Raw genomic sequence first — 24,532 nt, 5'->3', positions numbered from 1 at the left:
GCTTGACTTATATGCAAGCTTGTGACCCTGGGTAAGACCCAGCAGCTGATCGTCACAACCCTTTAAAGTATGTCGGTTCTGGTGTGGGCAGCAACACGCGCAGTTGCACCTGTTGTTTTCAGGCAGTCGGCAAAATTTTAGTCTTTGTTCAAGAGCTTAAGACAGTGTAATTGGACAAGGAGGAAGATCGACAGTCTTTCCCAAAATATTCCAAAGTCTTACTCGGTAATACCGCGGCTTGCTTTCTCTTCCTAAAAATATAATCTCCGTGTTTTTTAGTTTATTTACCAGGTTGAAAAAGAACGACACCTTGTATGTTGTGGCTTTCCCCTTGGAGGAATCATGGAGGAATATTATTATGCATGCTTCAGATAAACGGTTGCAGCAAGCAGTCCTTTCAATAATATTGCACACTTGCTAGTTTGGAGTCGGTATGTATCATTGGTAGATTACATTACGCTTCGAATACCTACGTGTGATCTTTGATAGCATGCAGCGCTTCGTTTCATTCATCAGATATTATTTCTTACAGGGTTGTCGAATTTCACGTGTCGACTATGAGGTCTCGTACTGCAGACTAATTTTGTATCAATTTTATAAATGTCTAATCAAAACGTGATTCCTATTATGATATTTGGCTAGGTTAATGGTACGACAACAATGGTAATCTCTCATTAAGGACTGAAGGGAAGGAAAGGTAAAGACGAAAACGAAAGTTGTGAAGACGCAAGAGTGGTCGTATACTTTTTATTTTTGTTTCTGCTCCTCTGTTTAACAATTAAATTCTGCATCATTTGTATTTATGTTTATTAAAATATTACAATTTCATTCCGCCGGTGCGTATGGACGTACTTCACCAAGTTGTTGGTGTTATGTTCTGTTTTCGTCCGCAGCAAGTCTTGATACATTAAATTGCCATCCCAACAAAACAATGCAATACTCACTTGGCTTCTACAGGGTGATTATAATGTGATTGCAATGCGGCATGATCATTCAATGCATGTGGAAATGTATGCAATAGAGATTTTGGCTTTTCTATGTTGAGCCTAAGAGTATGAAAATCTAACTTTAGAAGAAATCGCTCAATGAATCTAACAAAACGAAGCTCGCACTACAACATGGGTCACTACATTATTTGTTTATTTTTTTAATGCAACACACGTTTTTGAAATGATAAATACCAATTATGACAGTAAGGTCACGATACGTCAACAAGTATCTTGACCGTGGTATTTGATGAAACCATGCCTTGCCCTTTCTGCAAAAGAAAGTACACTGCTTCGTGATTAGCGTCAGTACAAAAGAAGGTCTATTTTACCGATGCGGCAGTACTGCACTTTTAACTGGTCTGCTCTGAAACTGGTGACGACTGGGCGTGGGACGTGGCTGGTGAGAACTTCATTTTTTCTCAATGAAACGGTTTAGCACTTTAAGAGCGGTGGCACGTAGAGCGCGTTTTTTAAGTATATTACTAAACGCGAAAGGTGAGCAAGCATCTCGTTTAAAATGTTTTGGTGAGATTTTTATGTCGTAAAATGCTTACAACGTTTATGCCATGGCAACCTCTAAACTTAGCGCTGTGGTTCATTTTCATATTCCCTCTGCACAGCCGCGGTGCCGGATTGAATCCCGGGCACGCGGCCGCTTTTCGACGGTTCCGAAATGCAACGGGCCCGTGTGCTGTGTTATGTTATTGCACGTTATAAAAACCTAATGTGGTTGAAATATCCGGATAATTCAATGGCTCCTCTCGTAGCCTGAGTCGCTTAGAAACGTTTAATCCATTCAATTAAACCAATAAGCTACTTTTTAACCAGTTGCCTAGGCGATGAATTATTCCTTCATATTCCATTGAACAAAATCTTCTCCTATGGTTTTTGATACCTGAGTCTTTTTTTACCTATAACAGTTAGGAATAATATAGGGTGACATGATATCAAGCCGAAAGATAGCTGTTAAACAATAATTGTAGTTCAGGCGTTCAGTCGTGTCCGACTCTTCGTGACCCTATGGACCATGTCACGCCACGCTTTCCGGTCTCTAACTATCTTCTTAACATCACATAGCTTCATCTGCAATGCCTCGAGAATGCCATCTAACCATCGCGTTCGCTGCCTACCCCTTCTCCGGCGACCCTCAAACTTTCCCAACATCAAATATTTCTCCAGCGACTCCTCTCTTCTCATCAGATGACCAAAGTAGCTGAGCTTTAACTTTATAATTTGACCCTCCAATGAGCAGTCAGGGTTTATGGTCGACAATATCGACTGATTTGATTCTGGCAGTCCATGGAGCTCTTAAGAGTCTTCGCCAGCACCACAATTCAAACGCGTCAATTCTTCGGCGGTCAGCCTTTTTCACAGTCCAACTCTCGCATCCATACATCACAACTGGAAAGACCATAGCACGGGTTATACGGATCTTGGTTGGTAGACTAATGTCTCTGCTCTTTACTAGACGGTCAAGGCTAACCATTGCTCTCTTTCCCAGAAGCAGGCGTCTCCTAATTTCATGGCTGCAGTCTCCTTCCGAGGTAATCTTGGCGCCCAAGAACAGAAAATCTGTCACAGCTTCCACTTCTTGTCCATTGATGCTCGAGGACTTGATAGGGCAAGACGCCATGATCTTCGTCTTTTTAATGTTCAGTTTAAGCCCAAACTTCTCACTCTCTTCTTGTACGCGCATCAGAAGTCTCTTGAGTTCCACTTCACTTTCTGCCATTAAAGTGGTATCATCTGCATATCTAAGGTTGTTGATACGTTTTCCAGCAATCTTCACTCCAGCTGAAGACTCGTCCAGACCGGCCTTACTCATGATGCACTCTGCATATAGGTTAAATAGGCAGGGCGACAGTATGCAGCCTTGCCTCACCCCTTTCTCAATCGGAAACCAATCAGTAAGGCCATGCCCAGTTCTGACTGTGGCCTCTTGCCCTTCATAAAGGTTCCTGAGGAAACAGATGAGGTGAATTGGAACTCCCATCTCTTGGAGAGCTTGCCACAATATGCAGCACATAACGCCTAGTCATAGCCAGGTTTAGTCAAAGCACACGGGGTCAAACTCGAAATGCACTAAATTATTAAAACATAGTAAAGTATTAAAATATATCTATGATACTGTAAGGCGATCCATGTTCAGATCGAAAGATAACAATACTCATAGCGTTTTGCGTCCCAAAGCCTCTTCAGTCAAGCGAATACTCCAACGAAGTTAAGGCTTACCTTTGGTACATGAATATTTAATTATTTACTCCTAATAACACATATCAAAGGGCCTGGTCAACTTTGCACGAACTCTGCGTCTCAGGGAGTAATTCTTGATGGAATACAGACTGCGGCACATGACAGAGAATTCGGCCTTAAATATCGACACTGGACCTCGAACACGGGGAGAGAAAAGTATTTGGACATACACATTGGTCCTGTCCAAAACTACATAATAAGAGTATATAAGAGCCCAAGGCCAGGGAAGCAAACATTTACGAAAGGAACGAGAAGCATTGAAGGCGCTCAGTAGATGGACAGATGTAGTAATCAAACAGGCGTTTAAAAGAGGTGGAATAGTTGTCATAGTGATAGTGACCCAGATGGCATCTCATGCGTGTTTTAGAAAGCTTTTAAATCTGCTGGGCCTTGTCCTGCAGCCTTGCACTAGATTTTCACTTCAAGTATAGATGTAGGGGTTCCGCGTAAGTAGTTTACTAGGTATTACACAGTCCTAATTTCAAAAAGCACGGATAAAAAAAAACTGCGCTCAGTGGATGGGTGGATGGCTGCAGGCCAGTCACGTTGGCAAATGTGTACTATAAAATTTCAGCGAAAGCGGTATCTAATTGTCTACAATATGCGATATGGTAGTCATTGGTATTCATCAGAGATGTGGTTTGAAAGGCTGATTCATACAACGTAACGTGTATATTGCAAGTACAATTCTCAACCTTTCTCCGGCTCTTATGAGCAGCTTGCTCTACTCCAGATTGACCTTGCGAAGGCATTTTTTTTGTGTTCGGCCTTCGTGTCTGTTTTCGCTTCTCGACTGTGCCAATGTTCCATTAACTGTACTTGAAGGGATGCAACTTTGCTACCACAACTGTTCCCCTCGCTTGATTGTTAATGGTGACCTCTCCGAGCCTGTGCCGATTCTGTCATTCGTGAAGCAAAGCTATCCTACGTCGCCGCTACTCTTTGCCTTCTACCTAGAGTATCTGCATGGCTACGCTCATGTTTGGCTTGAAGGTAAAGATATGGCTTTTGCACATAGTAATTTACTCAATGGTTTCACGTTTATTTCAGCTTTATTAATGCCACAGGGGAACCACTTCACGTATGGGCAGCCTTTGCCTCTCTTCGCTGACAATTCTCATCCGGATGTAGAAAACTTCTAGTTGTTTGACATCGACCCTATGTCGAACTCCGGGGCACATCACCGTCATACGACTGAACCTTTTGTCCTAGCAGTTCGCTGTTGTCGTTCGCCTCTACCAAATACCCAGCTATCTGTCTTCTTATTTGCTTCTTCTTTTTCTTCTCCTTCTTCTTTCTGTTCGCAGTCGCTTCTTATTTTGTCTTCTTCGTCGCCTTCTTCTTCTTTCTTTGCTCTTCGGACAGGCACGAGAAAGCACCGGACAGGCACGGACAGGCGTGGCGAAATGCAGAGACTGTGGCCAATGTAGCTGTTGCTACAAAAATGCTTTCAGAACAAGCCTTCTCTAATTGTGCGACAGCAGCATGCCGCCGCACAATTAGCGCGTAGGGCATAGCGTTCGGCAAAAGCGCCTCCCGCGGGTGCGCCAGGCGACGATAGGCGAGTTTTTCCTCATTTCTTTACAGATAAGCCATCTTATAGTAAAATACGATTGCTAAGACGTGTGTTAGGCGGCTGTACTAATTTGTTCCCCACAAGGAGCGCCCACGACTGCTTCCAGCCGGCCGCTTGTAGCATTGCTCTGCGGACGGATTCGCATCGGCGCTTCGTCGTTATTGTACGCGCGTCCTGCAATGTAAGCAATCTTCGATTTCAGTTCACTGTAAGCAAATATATACTCGACGGCTATCTTTATTAGCGAAAATTCGTGAATTGTGTTCACAATCAGCACATTTGGACACGCGAAAGCAGCACTCAAGACGGGGCACAAAAGCGGTGCATCAGTGCAATGTAAACTAAAGCGCGCAAGAATTTACGTGCCCTCCTTCACCGTTAAAGCATGTTTAGATTAAAACAGGGCCTCTTTCGATATTTAATCTTTCATAGCCCCGTGTATAGCACACACATTTGTGCGAAACTGTAGTGAAGCGGCCAGCTCCTGACATCGGCGCTGCAACGAGCAGCAAGTTTTGGCGGTGTGACACAGTGTTGCCGAACTGCCGAAGAAAGTTCGCGATAGCTGTTGTCGGGAGACATCTTTCTGAGTAGTTTATGTTGGCATGGTATGACAGGGTCGCCAACATTAAGCGAAAACGCGATTGACGGACTGATTTAGGCCCGGTATTTCTCCAGTGTGACTCCGCCTTAAGTATTGACTGCTTACTTTGGTATGCAGCCTGTTGGGTCCTGTCGTGAGTTACGTCTTCTCTGTGGTATTTCTGTTAGGTTTAAACATACAAAAAGCGTCACCAGCCTGCACCTTAAGGTATAAAATAATATTACGAAAATTAAAAATGCAGCATGATGGTTATTCGGCATCGGTATCGGTATAAGGGCGCTAATAGAAAGGAAATAGCCCGGGCTTAGACGTCAGAATTCAATTAATATTAGTGCAGAAGGTGCTTTACTGGAACAGAATGCAACCGATGATGCAAGCGTTGTTTACACAAGTCATCAATGCGAAGGAATGTAAAAGGAGCAGTGTATGAACTTAAACGGAGCAAAGACCACCTAATTCATGGCAAGAGACTATGGGTGAGAATGAAATGGTCTCGCCTCATATATTGGAAAGGGAAAACTGCAGTATAAAGGAAGTTAAGAGTTTACTTTAGCGGCAAAATTCGCATGAAGCAATCCTAATTTCCGTCTCGCAGCACAGCACTACCATTTTTTATGTGAACTCCCCGTGACTACACAAGGAAAATATTTCCGGTTTGCTTATGTGCAAAATATTCCTAATTCAAGGCTCCTTGTTATGGGTCATTATGTTAATGCGAAAGCAATCCTTGACTAATCGGGAGCTTGGGCAGGATGTGTGGTCATGCGATGGGTGTGTGTCCCGAGAGAGAACGATATTGACGACAATAAATAACGATAATTCGGCATTTAACAACAGATCATTGATGACAATTAGACATATTAGCAGTGTTTGTGAAGAGTACTCGATGGTCATGATAATTATGTCAATATAAGAAATATTTATTAAATAATTTATTCGATACTGTCAATCCTTTAGAGATCGTAACAGGGAGGGCATTCAATAGTACAGTGACACAAAATATAGCAATGATAAATAATCAAAGTACATATCAAAATAAGACGCGAAAATATACACCAGAAAATACGCATAGTATTTAAACTAGAATGAGAAGCCCGTGATAAGGATTTCGCGAAGAAATAGGTACTCTACCAGCCAAAAATAAAAAGGAACACATTTGTATTGACATAAAAACACAATAATTACTGAGATGTAAGTAGTTGATTTTCCATAAGTATGCTAAAAGCGTTTAACGATGAACATATAACCCCGGAAGTGTTTGAGATGTTCTATTTGCGTATAGCGCGATGAAAGTACGACCATTTGAAGCAGTATGGAATGAAAATTCGCCTAGTGTATGTGATTAGTACGTGTTAGCCTCTTTTGTGATTTTGATATGTATCTTGAAGTTTCTCTTTTAATTGATGCGTATACGTCGGTACATGGTTTTAAGGGGCGCTAGTTATGCTCTGTTTTGAAGCGTTAGTAGTCCTGCGCGTTTGAGTAGTTCTGTTGGTGAGCCTCTCAACCTGTGTTTGTTATGTATCTGATCGCCTTCCTCTGTACTGCTTCTATTTGTTTAACAAGCTTGTTGGTGAGAGGAAAGCAAACAACATTGGAATATCCTAGAACTGGCCTAACAGTTGTGTTATGCGTAAGTCAGCAAGTCATTTTGTTTCCGATAGCGCCAGTTTGAGGCATCTGTTAATGAAAAATAACTGTTTTAATGCGATTGATGTGACATATTTGACATAAGAATCCCATCTGAGGTCAGAGGTCAGAGTTACGCCTAAATATTTGTTTTCGGAGACCAATGCAAGAGGAATGTTCTTTAATGTGTACTGAAAAATTGATCCATGCTTCTTTCTGGTTACCGATAAACAAACTAATTTTTTAACACTAATAGTCATCTGCCATTCTTCACACCACTTTTTCGCTGATATTAAAGCGTTATTTAAACCTATATGGGCATTGACAGAGTTAAGTTTCTGGTAAAGTACGCAGTCATAGGCAAAAAATTAATGTTTTGGGAAATACTTGCAGGTATACCATCTTCATTGTGGTACACAATATGTTAAATTGGCTGTTTCGGACTTCGCGTTGTTAATTTCGGCGAATTAAGCACGGTAAGTCAGATAGTCAACAATCCAATCTACAATGGGGCCGGCTGTAAAGGTTGCATTTGGTTCATAATAAGTTCACAGTGTGATACGCTGTCAAAAGTTTTCGAAAGGTCTAAGAAAATGAGGTCGATTTGTTTCAGTTGATCAATAGCGAAATATATGGGAAGTGTAATTTCAATCCTTTGTGTGACTATGGAAGCTGCTTTACCTAAGTCGGGCTGAAAAGGTGCCAAAACGTGGTAAAATATGTCTGATAATATAACTTAGCTAGAATTTAGGTAAATATTCACAGTATTATATGATGTCATTATACTAGTTATTGACAAGAGAACGTATAACATAGTGATAACAATAGCCTAAGATGATGATAAAAGATAAATCAGACAAATAAAATAGTGTAATTAAAGTAAAAAGGAAGAAATAAAATAACGGATTAAAATTAGAAAGGTAAAAAAGATGATCCTTAAATGTAAAATTTGAAATGATCGAAACCCTATAACAAAATATCTAGTTGTACTATGGTTAGCCAGATATCTTTCAGTACAGCCCTTATCCCGATATGTAATGACTATTTCGTTCGTAGATGATCAATATCAGCTTCAGGTCGCATAAGGACATATGCATGGAGTGATCGAAAAACAATGCAAAGTTTTCTATGGCATTCCTAACGAAGTTATAATGCAATTGTTCATTTTAGGCAGTGAGCATTTTTTGTGAAAAAAAAGAAATTGGTTCAATAGAAAACTATTTTCCTTCCTCTTAAGCGTCAGTACAAAGTAAAGCTAGGGTTCAGAAGTAAATGATAGCTCACACCAAGAAAGGATGAAAAGATTGAGATAATATTTTTAAACATATTTATTTCTTTGTGCTCAACAAACATGAGTGAAATTTTGTGGGCGAGCAAGCGTTTGTTAGAATGTAATAATATTTTTATTAACAGAGGGCCAGAAAGGAGCGGAAGATGCGAAATATATGCATATTCACGCTCGCAATCGCCGCAGGTAAGCCTTATTGCATAGTGATTTTCATGTAATAGGCACTTGTAGATATTAATTGGTTGCCGACCGCAAAACATGTCCTAGTCAGGCAGCGTAACCGAAGGGTATACGTGAAAGCGTTCGACATTATTTAGCTTTTAAATAGATTTTTTTTTGCAGATTGCAGCGCAGATTGCTCTGAACAAGGGAAGCGTCATGATCGCTGTTTTCGGGTACCTGCTGATAGTGCACTTGTCATGACGTGTGATGGCATCTGCAAGCGAACAACGGTACGCGATCACGTTCTGTGATAAACTGAGTCTTGTCGAGACTTATCAAATGATCCAACAAGTCTATGGGAAATCTGTTTTGTCCTATTCGCATAGCGCTACATTCCTATTCTCATAGCACCGCGAACCGCCAAAATTCCGGATGGCAACCCTCAGAGCCCCTCACCCCAATAAGGCAACGATGATTGTGTCGAAATTAAAACAATGCAAATGGTTTTTTTTTTGATGCCAAGGATTTAGAGAAAACATATTTGTACTCCAAGGGTAGGCAATCAAGGCTGTCTACCAGGTGAATGCGCTCGAGAGACTGAGAAAAAGGGTCGTTCGAGCGGGAAAGATCACCGATACCTGGAAGTTACACCGGACCAGCCGATCTCTCTGCTCGTATTGGAGTTTCTGGCCAAGCATAACTTGGCAACGCTGCCCCGGCCCCTCAGACCTGGCTTTGCTAGACTTCTTAATGTTCTCAAGAATCAAGAGCGTCCTGAAAGCAGCCCGTTTTGGGACATAAAATGGATCTAAACCGCCGTTAAACAGGCTCTAAACGAGGTCCCTGTTGACGCCTTCCACGATGCGTACGGTACTTTGCAGAGTGGCTAGCAAATATGTGGAGATGCGGAAAGGACTATTACTTTTAAACGTCTGTAACGACATCTTGAATAATTTCGTTTCTAGCAATAAATTTGCATTACTTTCCGGACACACCCTCTATACAGGGCATAGCTGATACGACGAACAATTATGAAAAAGCCTAAGCGTTTCTCCCATATAGATCCTGTAAATGCTGTTTGGAGCCCTGTAATGTATTCTCAAGTATTTATTTTTTGTTCTGTGTACTTGAATAATCAGTCCTTAAAACTTTTTTTTTTTTTTAAATTTGATCATGCGTCAAACAAAAAGTGACGAGATAGGCCCACCAAAATAGTAAAACCCCGGTTTTTTTGACAAGGCCGAATTATGGTAGCCCCTGTTATTCGGCAAAAATTAAAGCGTGCGAATAATAAAAAAAAGCGCTAGTATTCAGAGGGGTCCATACAAACGATAACGTGCTCTCGTTCTGAAAACGTTTTAGAGCGAAAGATTTACTGCACCCGTCAAGCCAAGGTCGTCGGCGTTGCAATTTAACCTCCTCGGGTGCGGCGCCCGGAGCCGGCATCGCGCTTCTTCTTCGCCCTTGCGGCACACAGATTCGGCGGTGCTCGCTTCTTAATCGAATTTATCTGCTGACTAGCTTCTTGTACTTCGCACATCTGCCGCTGTTTCTTTACACACCTGACAAATTTTTCCGTAGCGGTACCATGGGATAGTTCTGCATAAAGAAAGTAACAGAATCCCTATAAGGAAAGGTGTTAGGCACACAGACACGATCTCCCCACTACTATTCACAGCTTGCTTAGAAGAAGTATTCAGAGACTTGAAATGGGGGCAGTTAGGGACAAGGGTAGATGGAGAATACCTCAGTAATCTGCGATTTGCTGATGACATTGCCTTGCTAAGCAACTCGGGGGATGAACTGCAAATAATGATTGATGACCTAGACAGAAAAAGTAGAAAGGTAGGCTTGAAAATCAATATGCAGAAGACTAAGGTAATGTTCAACAGCCTCGGGAAGGAACAGCAGTTTACGTTTGGTAGCGAAGCACTGGAAGTAGTAGGCGAAAATGTCTACTGAATACAAGTATAGTAACCGCAGATCCGGACAATGAAAAGGAAATAACAAGAAGAATAAGGTTGGGATGGAGCGCATTTGGCAAGCACTCGCAGATTGTGACTAGCAGCTTACCGGTATCGCTCAAGAGGAAATTATACAACAGTTGTATCTTACCTGTACTCACCTATGGGGATGAAACGTGGAGGCCAACGAAGAGGGTTCTACTTTAGTTAAGGACAACACAGAGCGCTTTGGAACGAAAAATGGTTGGGGTAACGTTAAGGGATAGGAAGCGTGCAGAGTGGGTCAGAGAAATAACCAAAGTTACTGACATTCTAGTGGAAATTAAGAAGAAATGGGCATGGGTAGGACATGCAGTACGAAGAGAGGATAACCGATGGTCGTTTAGGGTAACAAACTGCATTCCAAGGGAAGGAAAGCGTAGCAGGTGGCGGCAGAAAGTTAGGTGGGCGGATGAGATTAAGAAGTTCGCAGGGGTCTAGTGCACGTAGCTAGCGCTGCACCGGGTTAATTGGAGAAATATTGTCGAGTGGTAGAGCCCTTCGCCCTGCATCAGGTTTAGTCAGGGTAATAATGATGATGATCGGCCATGTCGTTAAACCTCACGAGCACCAAAATAAGTATTTGGAACCTGATTATGTCGGCTTCTCGGCATTGCAGGCCAAAACGGCGTCTATAGCATTTCTCATGTATCGAATGCACACACGTTTATGTATATAGTAATGTTGCAGTTAACAATATTTAATGATACTCTCACCTGTAACGACGTCATTTTGTGATTATGCATTACGGGATGCAGCTATCACAGGATCGGGTTAATTGGTTGAATATAGGAGAGGCCTTCGCCCTGCAGTGGCGATAGTCAGGCTAATGGTGATGATGATGACTGTGGGATTGAATATTTCCCTCGCCCGCACGACACTGCGAACACCCTTTTTCTCTTTCACGGGGAGCTTTCATCTTTCCTCTCCTGGCCTCCTTCCCCTGGAGCTGTGGTGGAGAGGGCGGGGTGAGAGGATTGGCGTAGCGCGCCGGGCGAACCCTCCTTCTCCCTCCTCTCTCATCTTCGACAGACATCTCTGCAGCGGAAGACGACGCCCCGACGCCGGAGCGCGCGGATGTTGCTAGACCAAGGATAAAAATTGAGCGTTCCCAATAAACAGTTTGGCCCGTGGGCTGTGCCTCGGTATTTCATTCTTCCCTGCTACGGATGTGGTCAGAACTAGCGGCTAGGAGAGCATAGCCCGAGCCCCGATTGAACCCCACAATACTTATCTCCTCAAGGGCACAAATTGACGGCGTTGTTTACGCAGGCCTTTAGGTACGTGTTTTCCATCCACCGCCACCTCTTTCCTTTTGGCGTACCTCCTTAGAAATACGCCTTAAAAGTATACTCGACACCGCCTTGTCCTCTAGACCCGACTGTGGTGTACTTGAGGTTCGCAGACAGCTATGGATCCGTAGCGCGCTAGAACCAGTGCTTCGGCTGCGTTTCCTTGACGCTCCACGACAGCTATGCAGAAGATGAACTTTAGAAAATCGTGTTTGACCATGTTAATTTAAGCTTTCTCTCTGTAAACGAGATTATCTGCATGAATCTTCCCCGGCTTAGCAACACAGCGCAAAATGCTTCTAAAACCGGGCTCTTCTATAACCGTGCTTAGCCAAGCTATGCTGGAGAGATTGATCTTTAAACCTGTAATAAAGTAGTAAGAACTTTTTAATGACCAAATAAACATTTTTTTTCTACAATTTTAGAAGCATAAAGCGGTTTTCCCTTAAAATTAACCTGAATAATCTGCGATCATTTATTGACAATTGAAAGCGCACCGATGTCTGCTCCAGAAATGCTCAAGCCACTTCTATTTAATTCCATTGCAATCCTGCTTGAACACACCTCTGTGTGAAGTCCAGGAGGTGACGATAGTTAATCACTCCTCATCTCATTTTTGAGCTATGAGTCTAGAGTAAGTTATAGAGGCTAGATGGCAGTGACAGGGATATAATAAATATGTGCAAGACATGTTCGCAGGAGTGGGGGATGTTGGAAGGTTGGAACTGCCCCAGAACTAGAGATACAATTTTTATACTGTGCCCTCTCTCAGGAACGTAGAACGTCAAAAAGTTGATTTCATTCACACAATTCAATGCACGTTATTATCGTATCACTAGACAAGGCACAACGATCATCTCGGAGGAAATCAACGTTGAGCCCTGGTGCTGCTCTCTTGAATATGTATTGATGCATGTGTTTGCACACATTCCCTTATTTGCTCCTTGTTTTCTTACAATAAACCATTTTTTTATTCAAGGCTCTACATTATCGTCGAGCTTAGTATATGGGACCGTGTCGTGTGTTAGATTTTTCAGCAACCAAGTAAAAAAAAGGTAAGTACGTGTAGAGGAAACGATTCGCACACATGACAAAGTTTCTGTCAAGTTTTGAGTCTGCTAGCCTCATCTGAAGTAAGGAGAATACATAATCTTAGGAAAGAATATTTTTGTGCTTTGGATTGTGACAAAACATTCTCCGCATTCCCAGGCGACACTAAGAAATTTTGAGCACTGGACAAAGCCAGTGGGCAGAAACATTGTGCCAACAGTAGGCGAATGCTTTTCTTCAGCAGAGAGCTATTTCCTTTGTGTGCATTGGGTATAAGACTGGCAACAAATCATATTGAAAAACTTTCGCTTTAAAGTATAATATATTCACATATAATTTTCATCTGCCTTTAGTGGCTTCAGCACAAGATCAACTTCCTGGTGAGTTCTTGCTGTTGTCTCTTGTTTAGCTAAACGTCGCACTGCATATGTGCAGACGATAGTATTTTTGGACTGTGCTGATATAAAAAAGTTGTGCGGGACACTTAAGCTCCGCTTTTGAGGGTATTTTGCTACAATTAAGGCTACCAGCCGGGATATAGAGTATGGATTCATAACGAAGTCGCATGAATGTGATTGCCTGGCATATGGATAATGTTCCTGACAAAATGCAAGGGTCCTGGCAGGCTGTGTCTAATATCACCCTCCCATATGAAAGGACGGGTTAAAGATGGCTACTTCGGCCATACGTAACGTCACGTAACCCTACTAGAGCTGTGCACGGGCTTGGGCTGGCCCGAAAGCCCATGTCCGACCCGGCCAGACCTCTTTCTCGGGCTATAGCCGGGCTCGGGCCAACGTATATTTGTCTCGGGCGGGCCAGGCCTGGCCGGACAGTTTGATCACGAACGCATGCAACGTTTGCGAAAACGCGCGAATACGGCCATAGTGTGATAAGCAGAATGCACAGCATTTTCCGCGTCCTCCCCACGCGAGAGCTTCCGAGTACTTTCCCGACGTCGACCCGCCTTTCCTCCTCAGCGAGAATGTATCTTTTGTAGCCGTCAGTGACCGAGCAAAGGGGTCCAGGAGCGCTGCAAGTGCTAGAATTCAATTCATAACTTGTTGTTTTTGTACAATAGTTAATTCTACGTATGTGCTCTTTCTCTCTCTCTCTCTCTCTCTCTCTCTCTCTCTCTATATATATATATATATATATATATATATATATATATATATATATATATATATATATATATATATATATATATATATATATATATATATATATATATATATATATATATATATATATATATATATATATATATATATTGTTACTTAGACGACGTCATTGTTTTCTCGTCCACTTTTGACAGCCACCTCTCTCGCCTTACTACCATTCTCGAGCTATTCCGTCGCGCCGGCCTGCAACTCAACTCAAAGAAATGCAGTTTCGGTCATCGGGAAATCAAAGTGCTTGGTCACTTGGTTAATGCTTCCGGTGTTCAGCCTGACCCTGACAAGATACGTGCCGTCAGAGATTTTCCCACTCCGCGTTCATCCAGCGATGTCCGAAGCTTTATTGGCCTATGTTCCTACTTCCGACAATTCGTCCCGAACTTCGCAGTCCTCGCTCGTCCGCTCACCCAACTCCTCAAGAAAGACGTTTCATTCTATTGGGGGCCTGAACAAGTTGCAGCTTTCTCAGAGCTTATTGCTGCTCTAACTACTCCACCAGTCTTGGCCCACTTCAACCCTTCCGCCAATACTGAACTCCGTACCGACGCAAGTGGTCATGGAATAGGAGCTATTCTCGGTCAGCAACAACACGGCCGTACAAGGGTGATTGCGTATGCCAGCCGCCTCCTCTCAACACCTGAACAAAATTATTCTATTACAGAGCGAGAGTGCCTGGCGCTTGTCTGGGCTATTACGAAATTCCGCCCTTATTTGTTTGGCCGCCATTTTACTGTGATAACAGACCATCATGCCTTGTGCTGGCTTTCCTCTCTCAAAGATCCTACTGGCCGTTTGGGGCGCTGGGCGCTACGATTACAAGAATACACCTTTTCCGTCGTCTACAAGTCCGGCCGGCTTCACCAAGATGCAGACTGTTTGTCACGTCATCCCGTCGACTCCCCTAGTCCTACAGACTCTGACGATGATGCATGTGTCTTGTCTGTCTCCGCCTTTGCTAACACTGCCAAGGAGCAGCACCTAGATCCTTCTCTGCATTCCATTATCCTCCGTCTTATCTCCGACCGCCCTGACCCATCTCTCGCCTTATTTGTGCTCCACGAGAACACCCTATACCGACGTAATATGCGACCAGATGGCACAGACCTTTTGCTCGTCGTTCCACAACACCTGCGTTCCACCATCCTTGAACAGTTCCATGATGCTCCCACGGCTGGCCACTTGGGTGTCTCTCGCACATACGACAGCCTGCGCCGACGTTTCTACTGGCCGGGGCTCTACCGTTCTGTCCAGCAGTACATTGCCGCGTGTGAACTGTGTCAGCGTCGGAAGAAGCCCACAATTTTGCCTTCAGGTCATCTGCAGCCGATACCCATACCAACTGACCCGTTTTCCCGTATAGACGTTGATCTCCTTGGCCCCTTTCCAGTTTCCGCCTCGGGGAACAAATGGATCGCCGTCGCCACCGATTACGCTACTCGGTATGCTATTACCCGAGCCATCCCGACCAGCTGCGCCACAGACGTCGCTGACTTGCTTCTAGAAAACGTAATTCTTCATCATGGTGCTCCTCGTGAACTACTAACTGACCGTGGCCGCTGTTTCCTGTCGCGAGTGGTTGACGAAATTCTCCGTTCGTGCTCCGTCCGCCACAAATTCACCACCGCATATTATCCCCAGACCAATGGCCTCACGGAACGTCTAAACCGTACCCTCACAGACATGCTGGCCATGTATGTGTCTGACGACCATCGAGATTGGGACGTTCATCTCCCCTTTGTCACATTCGCCTACAATTCATCTGTCCATTCTACCGCTGGATACTCCCCATTTTATTTATTATTTGGCCGACAACCGTTACTAACCTTCGACACCTCCCTACTCGCGGCAGACGCCACCGGTACTTACACCAGTGATGCCGTCACCCGCGCTCATGATGCCCGCCGGATAGCTCATGCCAGGCTCTCTGCATCCCAAGACTCCCAAAAGATCCGGTACGACAGCCGCCACCGTGATGTCCACTACACTCCTGGATCTCTCGTTTTGTTGTGGCTCCCGTGCCGTCGAGTGGGCTTGTGTGAAAAACTTTTGCCCCGTTACGCTGGCCCTTACCGTGTTTTGCGCCCTGTGACCGACGTCACCTACGAAGTTGAATCTGTGGTTCCGAAGTCCCCGTCCACAGCTCCAACCTCCGAAATAGTACATGTGTCCCGTCTAAAACCCTATTATCAACGTTCTATTTCGCTAACATAGACCGCACCGGGACTGTGATTTTCCCGCGGGGGGGGGGGGGGGGGGGGGGGGGGTAGTGTTACTTAGCTGTATTCGCTGTTCGTGATGAGGATGAAGAAGTGCAACAGACTCCGAGAAGACGACGACGCTGAGTGTCGTGAAATCTGTGCCCTCATCAACGTTAGCTGTGCGGAGAGCTTTCAGACTTTAGATCTTCCACGTAACAATATATATATATATATATATATATATATATATATATATATATATATATATATATATATATATATATATATATATATTGAGCAAATTCGTCATTTCAAACAGGAGAACTCAAGATTTCAAGATCTTGGCTAAAAATTATCATCTTGAAACCATTCCCTTCTGCATCATCGCTTCAACTGCAAATATAGCATGACGGACCGGGCCCGGACCGGGCTGGAGTGTCGGGCCGAGCCGGGCCAGACGCAGACCCTTTTAGAGTTGGGCCGGGCCGGTCTCGGGTCTGTAGCATCTGGCCCGGACTGGGCTCGCGCTCAGTATCTCAGCCCGTGCACACCTCTCAGCCCTACTTCCAGTCTCGACGCAGCCATGTCTACTGCCTTGCGCCGTGCTCGTGATTTTTCGCTCAAAAACCCGACGCCGGATTTTCTGGTTTACTGGGCCTTTAACTAGGCAGTTCCAACTTTAGCCGTGAACCTAACATGAGTGACCCAATTCCAAATTTGAAGGAGAAGTACGAGACGCTGTAGAGGCTTGTGAACGTGAGCGTTTAAGCTGGCGCCAAAATAAAGCACCCGATCTGTTGTGGATTTGGATTGGCAAACTCATGGCTAAAAGCTGCTGGCCTAAATGGAAAACAACATTCTAATAATACTGAGCATTCCTGCAGGAAGACAAAAGTCTTTTATGCGCTTAGGGTATTAGTTGCACCACCACAGTTTGTAATTCAAAATGCTGACGTCAGCACCAATTTAGAGCTGCGGATCCCAGACGCTATGTCACTTATTTACCGAATTGAAATTGACCGGAGCCGGAAGATGTTGAAATTGAATTGGATTGTCCCTTATTTTCACGAAAAAATGTCGGCTAGAGCTGAAAAAGCCTAAAAGTAAACTGTTAGAGGGAACAAAATTGGATGGAATTTGGAATAAGTGCCCTTTTGGTTGTGAAATAAAACGAATAGTTTGCACAGAACGTCCTCATGACATATAATAAACGGAGAATAGCTGTGACTTGGCAATTTACTTCGTGGATAAGCGGTTAGGATGCTGGAATGCTGAACGAAAGGATGCCAGTCAACAGTGACGGCAGCGGCAGGTGCTTTTTGATGGATGTTAAAAGCAAGTTAGTCGTGTAGTGTATGCTGGCTGGGCAGGATAACTAACCACAGGAGTTGGAAATTTCCGGTGTCCTTCACTGAGACGTCCCTCTGTAACCTGAGTCGAATTGGGTCGATGATCCTATTAACCATGAAAGTACTGTGAGTCAGCCACAATGTGATATCAGGTTTACCAGCTGAGGTGGTTTGACACCACCGAAAGTTTAGTACACGTCACTGATTTGTGATCCAAACGACATATGCATTGCAGCGGTAATAACTTACGCTTTCGCCTACGATGCAGTACTAAAAGAAAAACATGTTTTGTTTTTTGCAAGCTCCGATGTTTTTGTTTTACTCCTTTAGTTTTTCTACTAAAATTTCTTCCATTGCATCTCGTCGTATTTTTCTCGTATATCAGCAGGAGTCGCATATTAACAATGATTTCAACTGGTTTAAATGACTTTGACGGCCGACTTGTTCGTTTCTTGGCTTTACTTCTTTTGAATAATTTTGCTTGGAAACTGGTTCAGTATTCTAATTCTATTTTTATGTGGTTTCCAAGATATATTTGAAGCACGCATCATATCGGCAAGACATTAAACTACACACAATCTTCCCGCTCCAATGAGGAACTATTTGGAGTCTCGTGTTGCCATAATTTCGAAGGCGCTACTGTCGCCATCGCAGCTGCATTGTTTAGAGCAAAATTTCACGTTTTATTGCGATGAGCGGTATATTCAGAGGAAACTTTTGCCATGCCAAGCACCGGTATTGCACGCGAACGATGCTTAAGGCAGGTTCAAATAGCCAGCTATATCCAGTGGTTGACATAGCAATAACCGGCACGTCAGCAGACCTCGTCTGAAGCTCGAAGACTCACGAAATTGTGAGCATATATCTGGCAGGTCGTAATTAGCAGGTAACGAGCTCTCGCACTGATTGTTTGTCGAGGTTTGTGACATCGCGAAACCAGATGACATGATCGAGTATGAATGAGCTGACAGCTCTGGTAGATAGTTACATATGGAAGTGTGAGATGAAAATTGAACGCCATCGAACATGGTGCGCTGTCGCCTGACTAGTTGAACTCTTTCTGAGGCCACAATGATGTGGACTCGCGCTAGTTAATGTAACGTTGGTATAGCTTAGAAAACGAGTCACCAGATACTGATTATGATCTGACCTTTGATTTGAAGTTTGACCTTCGACATTTAAGCTTAACAATACTCATGACTCTGATTAGTAAGATTAATAATAATCAAAACACTGCTGTGCGCTTAACGGCGTAAATCTCTTATGATTTTGTTTAAATGATTACCTCACAGGATTTTTAAAGCAAGACCACGCCCGGATTTATTTTCTTGAACGGTTCTCGACAAACGTCAAGAGAATTCACGAAATGCGCTAAATTTAGTCGCCGATTTTGAAAATGGAATTTTGCAGCCTAAAGAACAATTTTGCACCCATGTACCCTTCTTATACCTGGAGTAAGAAGAATGTGCTCTGAATTTGGAATACTTCATTATGTTATATTTGCCAACAATCACTAAATATAGTTTGCCGTTTTCGGTACTAATGGTTCTCTGGTGCAAAAAGCTACTGAAAAAACATGAGAGAAAATTTGCGAATTAAAGAAAATGATTAGAACTCCCTCTTCGCTCGCGGATGCCTTTATGATTTTGTTGATTTGACTTTATTCACTGAGTCTTGAGTTGGAGGCTATAAAATGTCTTTCTGCGCCCTGTGTGCCCTCATAGCAACGCCCTATGGACGCGCGTAAAACTGATATCTCATTGCTCTGTTGCTTGCTCTTTCGGCTCCTTATTCTCATCACCCCAATTACGGTGGCATACCGAGCGTCATACACTCAGCCTTAATACATTGTTGTTCATTTGTTTCTCTCTCATTGCTGTGTGCGTTCCGAACGTTTGCTTTCATGTGATTTGGTCAGGATGTGCTCGCTCTCCAAACAGCGTTTACATAAGTATTATGATTCCTATATTTTAGGAAAAGAGTAATTACACTTTGTTTTTGTTGTTACTTACTGTGTTCGCGATCTTCTAAAGAAGCTGAAAAAGATGCGATTATAGCCAAATTTACAAGATTTCAGCGCACGGTTTATCGCGTATACGAAACACTTTTGAGTTATTAGGCATCCTTCAATGCAGCTGCAACGGGAAGTTTGGTCACTAATGTATTTCTAAAGTTTACGCTCATGTCATACGAGGGCGGAGATTTTGCTCAAGCACTGTAGCAGTTTACAACGTTATGATTGGAGCATACAACCGCGTGTTCGTTTATTGATACGTGCACACGGCAGCAGGTTTGCGCGTTGTATAGTTGAGTACATAAAATACTTGCTTGGTGAACTAATACGGCACTCCTCTCTGTCTTTTTTAGCCGCTAGTGGATGTGCCGATACAGTTACTCAAGCTCCTGGTAGGTTACAAAAATTCCCTTTTCGCATCTTACTGAGTATAAATACAGAACCTCGCCAGTCATGTACATCGGTGCAGGGTTTCTTAAAGACTTAAACGCTATGCTTTAGAGAAGCCATTGTTTCTTACTTTGGTGTTCATTCTACCAACTATAGAGGATATGGAGTGGTTTTTAAATATTACAAAGGCTTGTAAAATATTCATCATGACAAATTTTGTGAATATATTTCATTTGCCTAGAGAGGAAGGAAAATTGGCTGACAGATGCAATAATTCACTAGGTCTTGCATTGGAAGACGGCGACCGGCAGTGAGCGCTGACACTTTAGAACTCTGTCTATTTGAATCTATACGTGGGCGTTTGTTTCTAATATATATATATATATATATATATAAGTGAAATAATTGCGTCATATTGTTTCCAAGTTTATTTGTAGTCGACGTTTCGACAGGAGCCCTGCCTGGAGTCTTGAGAAAGGCAGGGCTCCTGCCGAAACGTCGACTACAAATAAACTTGGAAACAGTATGAAGCAATTATGTCACTTGTATGGAACCTCTAGCAACCAAGTACGTCTATTTACTTATGCTATATATCTGTATGCATGTATGTATGTATGTATATATATATATATATATATATATATATATATATATATATATATATATATATATATATATATATATATATATATATATATATATATATATATATATATATATATATATATATATATATATATATATATATATATATATATATATATATATATATATATATATATATATATATATATATATATATATATATATATATATATATATATATATATATATATATATATATATATATATATATATATATATATATATCTATGCCCCGCCGAGGTGGCGCAGTGGCTACGGCGCTCGACTACTGTTCCCTAGGATGCGGGATACCCGGACTCGGCGGCCGCTTTTGGCTGGAGACGAAAAGCAAGGCGCCCGTGTGCTGTGCGATGTCAGTGCACGTTAAAGAACCCCAGGTAGTCGTTATTTCCGGAGTCCTCCACTACGGCATCTCTCATAGCCTGAGTCGCTTTGGGACTCAGGCTATGAGACTCCGGCTGGGACTAAGACGCTTTGGGACTCAGGCCGGGAGTCATCTGTATACAGATGACTCCCGGCGGCCGGTGCCTTGGGTGGATGACCCTTTGGGCCTAGCCTGCTCTCCGCACCTGTGTGTGTATGTGTGTTGTGCGTGCCCAGCTGGTTCACCTGCATGTGCCCATATTCTGTTTGTAGCACCTCTTGCCAACACTATAAGAAGACGAACAAGAATCATGTACCCTCAGTCTTGAGAAAGGCAGGGCTCCTGCCGAAACTTCGACACCAAATAAACTTGGAAACAGTATGCAGCAATTTTTCACTTGTATATATATATATATATATATATATATATATATATATATATATATATATATATATATATATATATATATATATATATATATATATATATATATATATATATATATATATATATATATATATATAGATATAATGAATGTATATGTGTAGAACACAATGAAAGGAATGTGTGTAAGAAAGCGTTTTAGAAAATTTCTGTTTGGTTTTCGCAAGCTTTCAAGGCGCATCTTGCAATGCCTGCTCCCAGGCATGCGTTAAGTTTGGGGAGAAGCATATAACAGAATAAAAAACAAATTGGAAGCAGGCGCGGTTTTAATGTGTTATTCATATAGAGTATGCCATAGGAAACTTACAGCGTGGTTCTGCTTACCGCCAGAGCCTTACCATAGCTTTGGATGGGAAATCGTGCTACCAAATGGCCACTGTAGGTTCTGCTGTTGTGTAGCAATTCAAACGAAGCAAGTAAAATGATCACATTCTGAATTCTAACAGCACCGCGATGCCAAAAAGTGACGTTAAATTTCCTATCTAATGTGAATACTACGTAATTAGAGTAGTAAGGCCAATAATTTCTTATAATGTCTAATACGAGCCTTGTGCATATGCAACGGTACTGAGAAAATGCTTTATATATTTCACAATTCGCGTTGAAACAATGAGATAAATGAATCCAAAGGCAAAAATTGTAAATGCATCAATATACCTGCCATATACTATCGTTATCTGACCAGAGAACCTTGGCTTTCCTTCTTGTACATTATTCCCTCAGCAAGGGAACAAAATGCTTTTGTGACCTACCAAAACAGCAACAACTTGCAGGCTGACGTGTAGTAGAAATGCACTGAAATGTTTTAAACTGACTGTGAGTTAAAAAGAAATCATCGAACACATTTGATGTTCATTAGAAATAATGCAAAACAGGAACTGGTAGATGGGACAGCTGTTGTGGCCATGGGAACACGTTCGGGAAATAAGCAATACTGGGAATACGAGTTATATGACTGCGTGGCATTCACAAACTTGAGGACAGATAAGGAATCAGATCGCATTTGCTTTTGCCTGACTTGGTTGTAAACACCGATGTTAGTAAGCCTTTATTGAACAATGCGCAGGTTTGCTGCGTTTTTCATTAAAATATTAATGAAAGCTTCATGTTCTGTTTGCAAAATATGTTTAGTGTCAAATACTTATGTGCAGGTGCATTGCACTTAGTATAATGATTTTAGAGACGTACAGTCTCTAAATTCAGCCCTAAATGCGGCCTTTGTGTGAATTTCGAGTCGCCATATTAACTTCTCCACCTGGACATTACTTCTGTTTGTGCACCGTTTTTCTAGTTTTTTGTAGATTTTTGTTCGTCTTACTTTGATGAGAATTGTGCGATATATTCGTAAAACACTTGTTGCGCTTATATAATATTTCCCCTGCCAGCGAAGCCTCCATCTCAAGAGTATGGTGAGTAGATTCTTTCTGTTTTATGGCCTTCGAAAAGAAAGCATCTTGATTTACCGCATGAAGAAAATTTTATATTAGGGGTGACAAAGTAGCAGGCATGTTTTTTTTTAAAATCTTTTTGAGAAAACGTAGAGCAAGAATTTGTTATAAGTGCTGGCATTTCATAACTTGCATGTCGCTTCTCGTAATATTCTCCCGGACGCAAAGTAGCAGGTTGAATCTATGAATATTGAGCAGGAGAGGTGCACGGTTAAACAGTGAATGTTTATCTCTCGGTGGACAGCTTTAGCTTGCCGCGTTCTGTGCTACTGTTATTGTTACCAGAATAAAGGTATATCCGGATGCCACATGTGCATGCGCGGATAGGCTTGAAATACAGAAATGGGGCCCGAGTACCGGCAGTGGTAGTTTAGAAGAACCTATTGTTTGGCTATTAAGTGCATGTTTTTTTTTCTTAATGACTTTTGGACGAACAAAAAAGAAAGAAAAACAAAGTCCCAGTAAGAAAACGAAGAGGACAAGAAGGTCGCATACTTGGTATAGTAAAATGCGTCTTTCGCGCCTGGAACTGTCAATGCGGGCTTACAATAGAACCTTCAGCTTTGGGAGCTGTCACTGCGTGCTCATAAGTATAGTGTGGATCGGAATCATCCGGTAACTGTAAAAACTTTGCACGCAAAGAAAAACAAAACGGTGTAATTTGTGTACTGGCAAACTGTGCCACTCATGACTACTTAAAATTCTATTTCGCAATTGATTTAATAGACTTCTTTATATTGTACATATTCGACCGAATTATTCTTTTTATGCCACAAATAATAAATCAAGCTTTGAGCGAAATCATTTGACGAAGGGAAAGCAAGGGGCCCAGTGGCAGCGTTACTTCCCGCTGGACACCTCAACCTCAACATCAGAAAGGGAGGAATAATGGGGCACTAGCCAAACTAAGTGTCATAGTACAGGGCCACCGAACACTTCAAATGATTGTCGTAATAATAATATGCACTCGCTTTGCACAGACCTCACACGATTTAGAAACCTGCTCTTATTGAAACGCTGCTGCCGCGGCATGTTGGCACTTGAATGCCCGAATCAGAAACCGAGCGGCAAAATCATTGAATGAGGTTGGAGGTTTTGTTTCGCCAAGATTGGTTAGTCACTTGGGAACAAAGCATGTGATTTCTATTCATTGTGGGAAATATATTGCTCTTTCACAAAGAAGGAAAATAATTTTTTCTGTCTCTCTCTAGATACCGCGAAGATTCTGTAGCCAGGTGCGAAAACTGTTTCTGAGGCCGTTTGGGAAAACAGGACAAGAGTGCATTGCCCACATTCCGGCCTTCATAGCAACAAATATGCATTGCTGCTTGGGGGCTGTAAAAAACATCTTTTGGGCTTCTAAGGCCATAGCTGCTTGCGTGGAAAATCTTCATTATGTATGCATAGGCGACTGTGACCTTGTCCAAGTACGGAGCTCACTGTGAGCATCTGTCATCATTTGTGCATCGCTTAAATGTCTGGTCTCTCACACCTTTACTCAGCGGCCGGGACTTAGTCCCAATGCACGTCTTCTAAGCATCCTTCTCTGCAACAAGAAGCCGAACAAAAACTTACAAGTACTCGCATAAAGAACTCGAATGGCGATTTGAAGAGCTGGTGGTCTATCAACCTCTTGCTTCTCAACCGTTTCAT

The 24,532-nt window shown here is 42.5% G+C and overlaps 1 protein-coding gene across 1 annotated transcript in view; it reads left to right on the top strand.

Moving 5' to 3' along the window:
- The first annotated feature begins 1,318 nt into the window (after nt 1-1,318).
- The window catches only part of LOC146190117 (uncharacterized), a 57,950-nt gene continuing 34,736 nt past the window's right edge, over nt 1,319-24,532 (top strand). The window contains exons 1-6 of the mRNA XM_084605419.1: nt 1,319-1,389; nt 7,445-7,527; nt 8,465-8,525; nt 13,200-13,226; nt 19,942-19,980; nt 22,817-22,840. Of these exons, the coding sequence (XP_084461545.1) occupies nt 8,486-8,525; nt 13,200-13,226; nt 19,942-19,980; nt 22,817-22,840 (130 nt within the window). The 5' untranslated portion in view covers nt 1,319-1,389; nt 7,445-7,527; nt 8,465-8,485. The remainder of the gene's footprint in view (nt 1,390-7,444; nt 7,528-8,464; nt 8,526-13,199; nt 13,227-19,941; nt 19,981-22,816; nt 22,841-24,532) is intronic.

Source organism: Amblyomma maculatum, chromosome 5, assembly GCF_055883805.1.
Source record: "Amblyomma maculatum isolate TAMU_Amacu chromosome 5, ASM5588380v1, whole genome shotgun sequence".
Classification (NCBI taxonomy): domain Eukaryota; kingdom Metazoa; phylum Arthropoda; class Arachnida; order Ixodida; family Ixodidae; genus Amblyomma; species Amblyomma maculatum.
The sequence above is the reverse complement of the archived record's forward strand: the minus strand, read 5'-3'. Positions and strand labels throughout refer to the sequence as shown.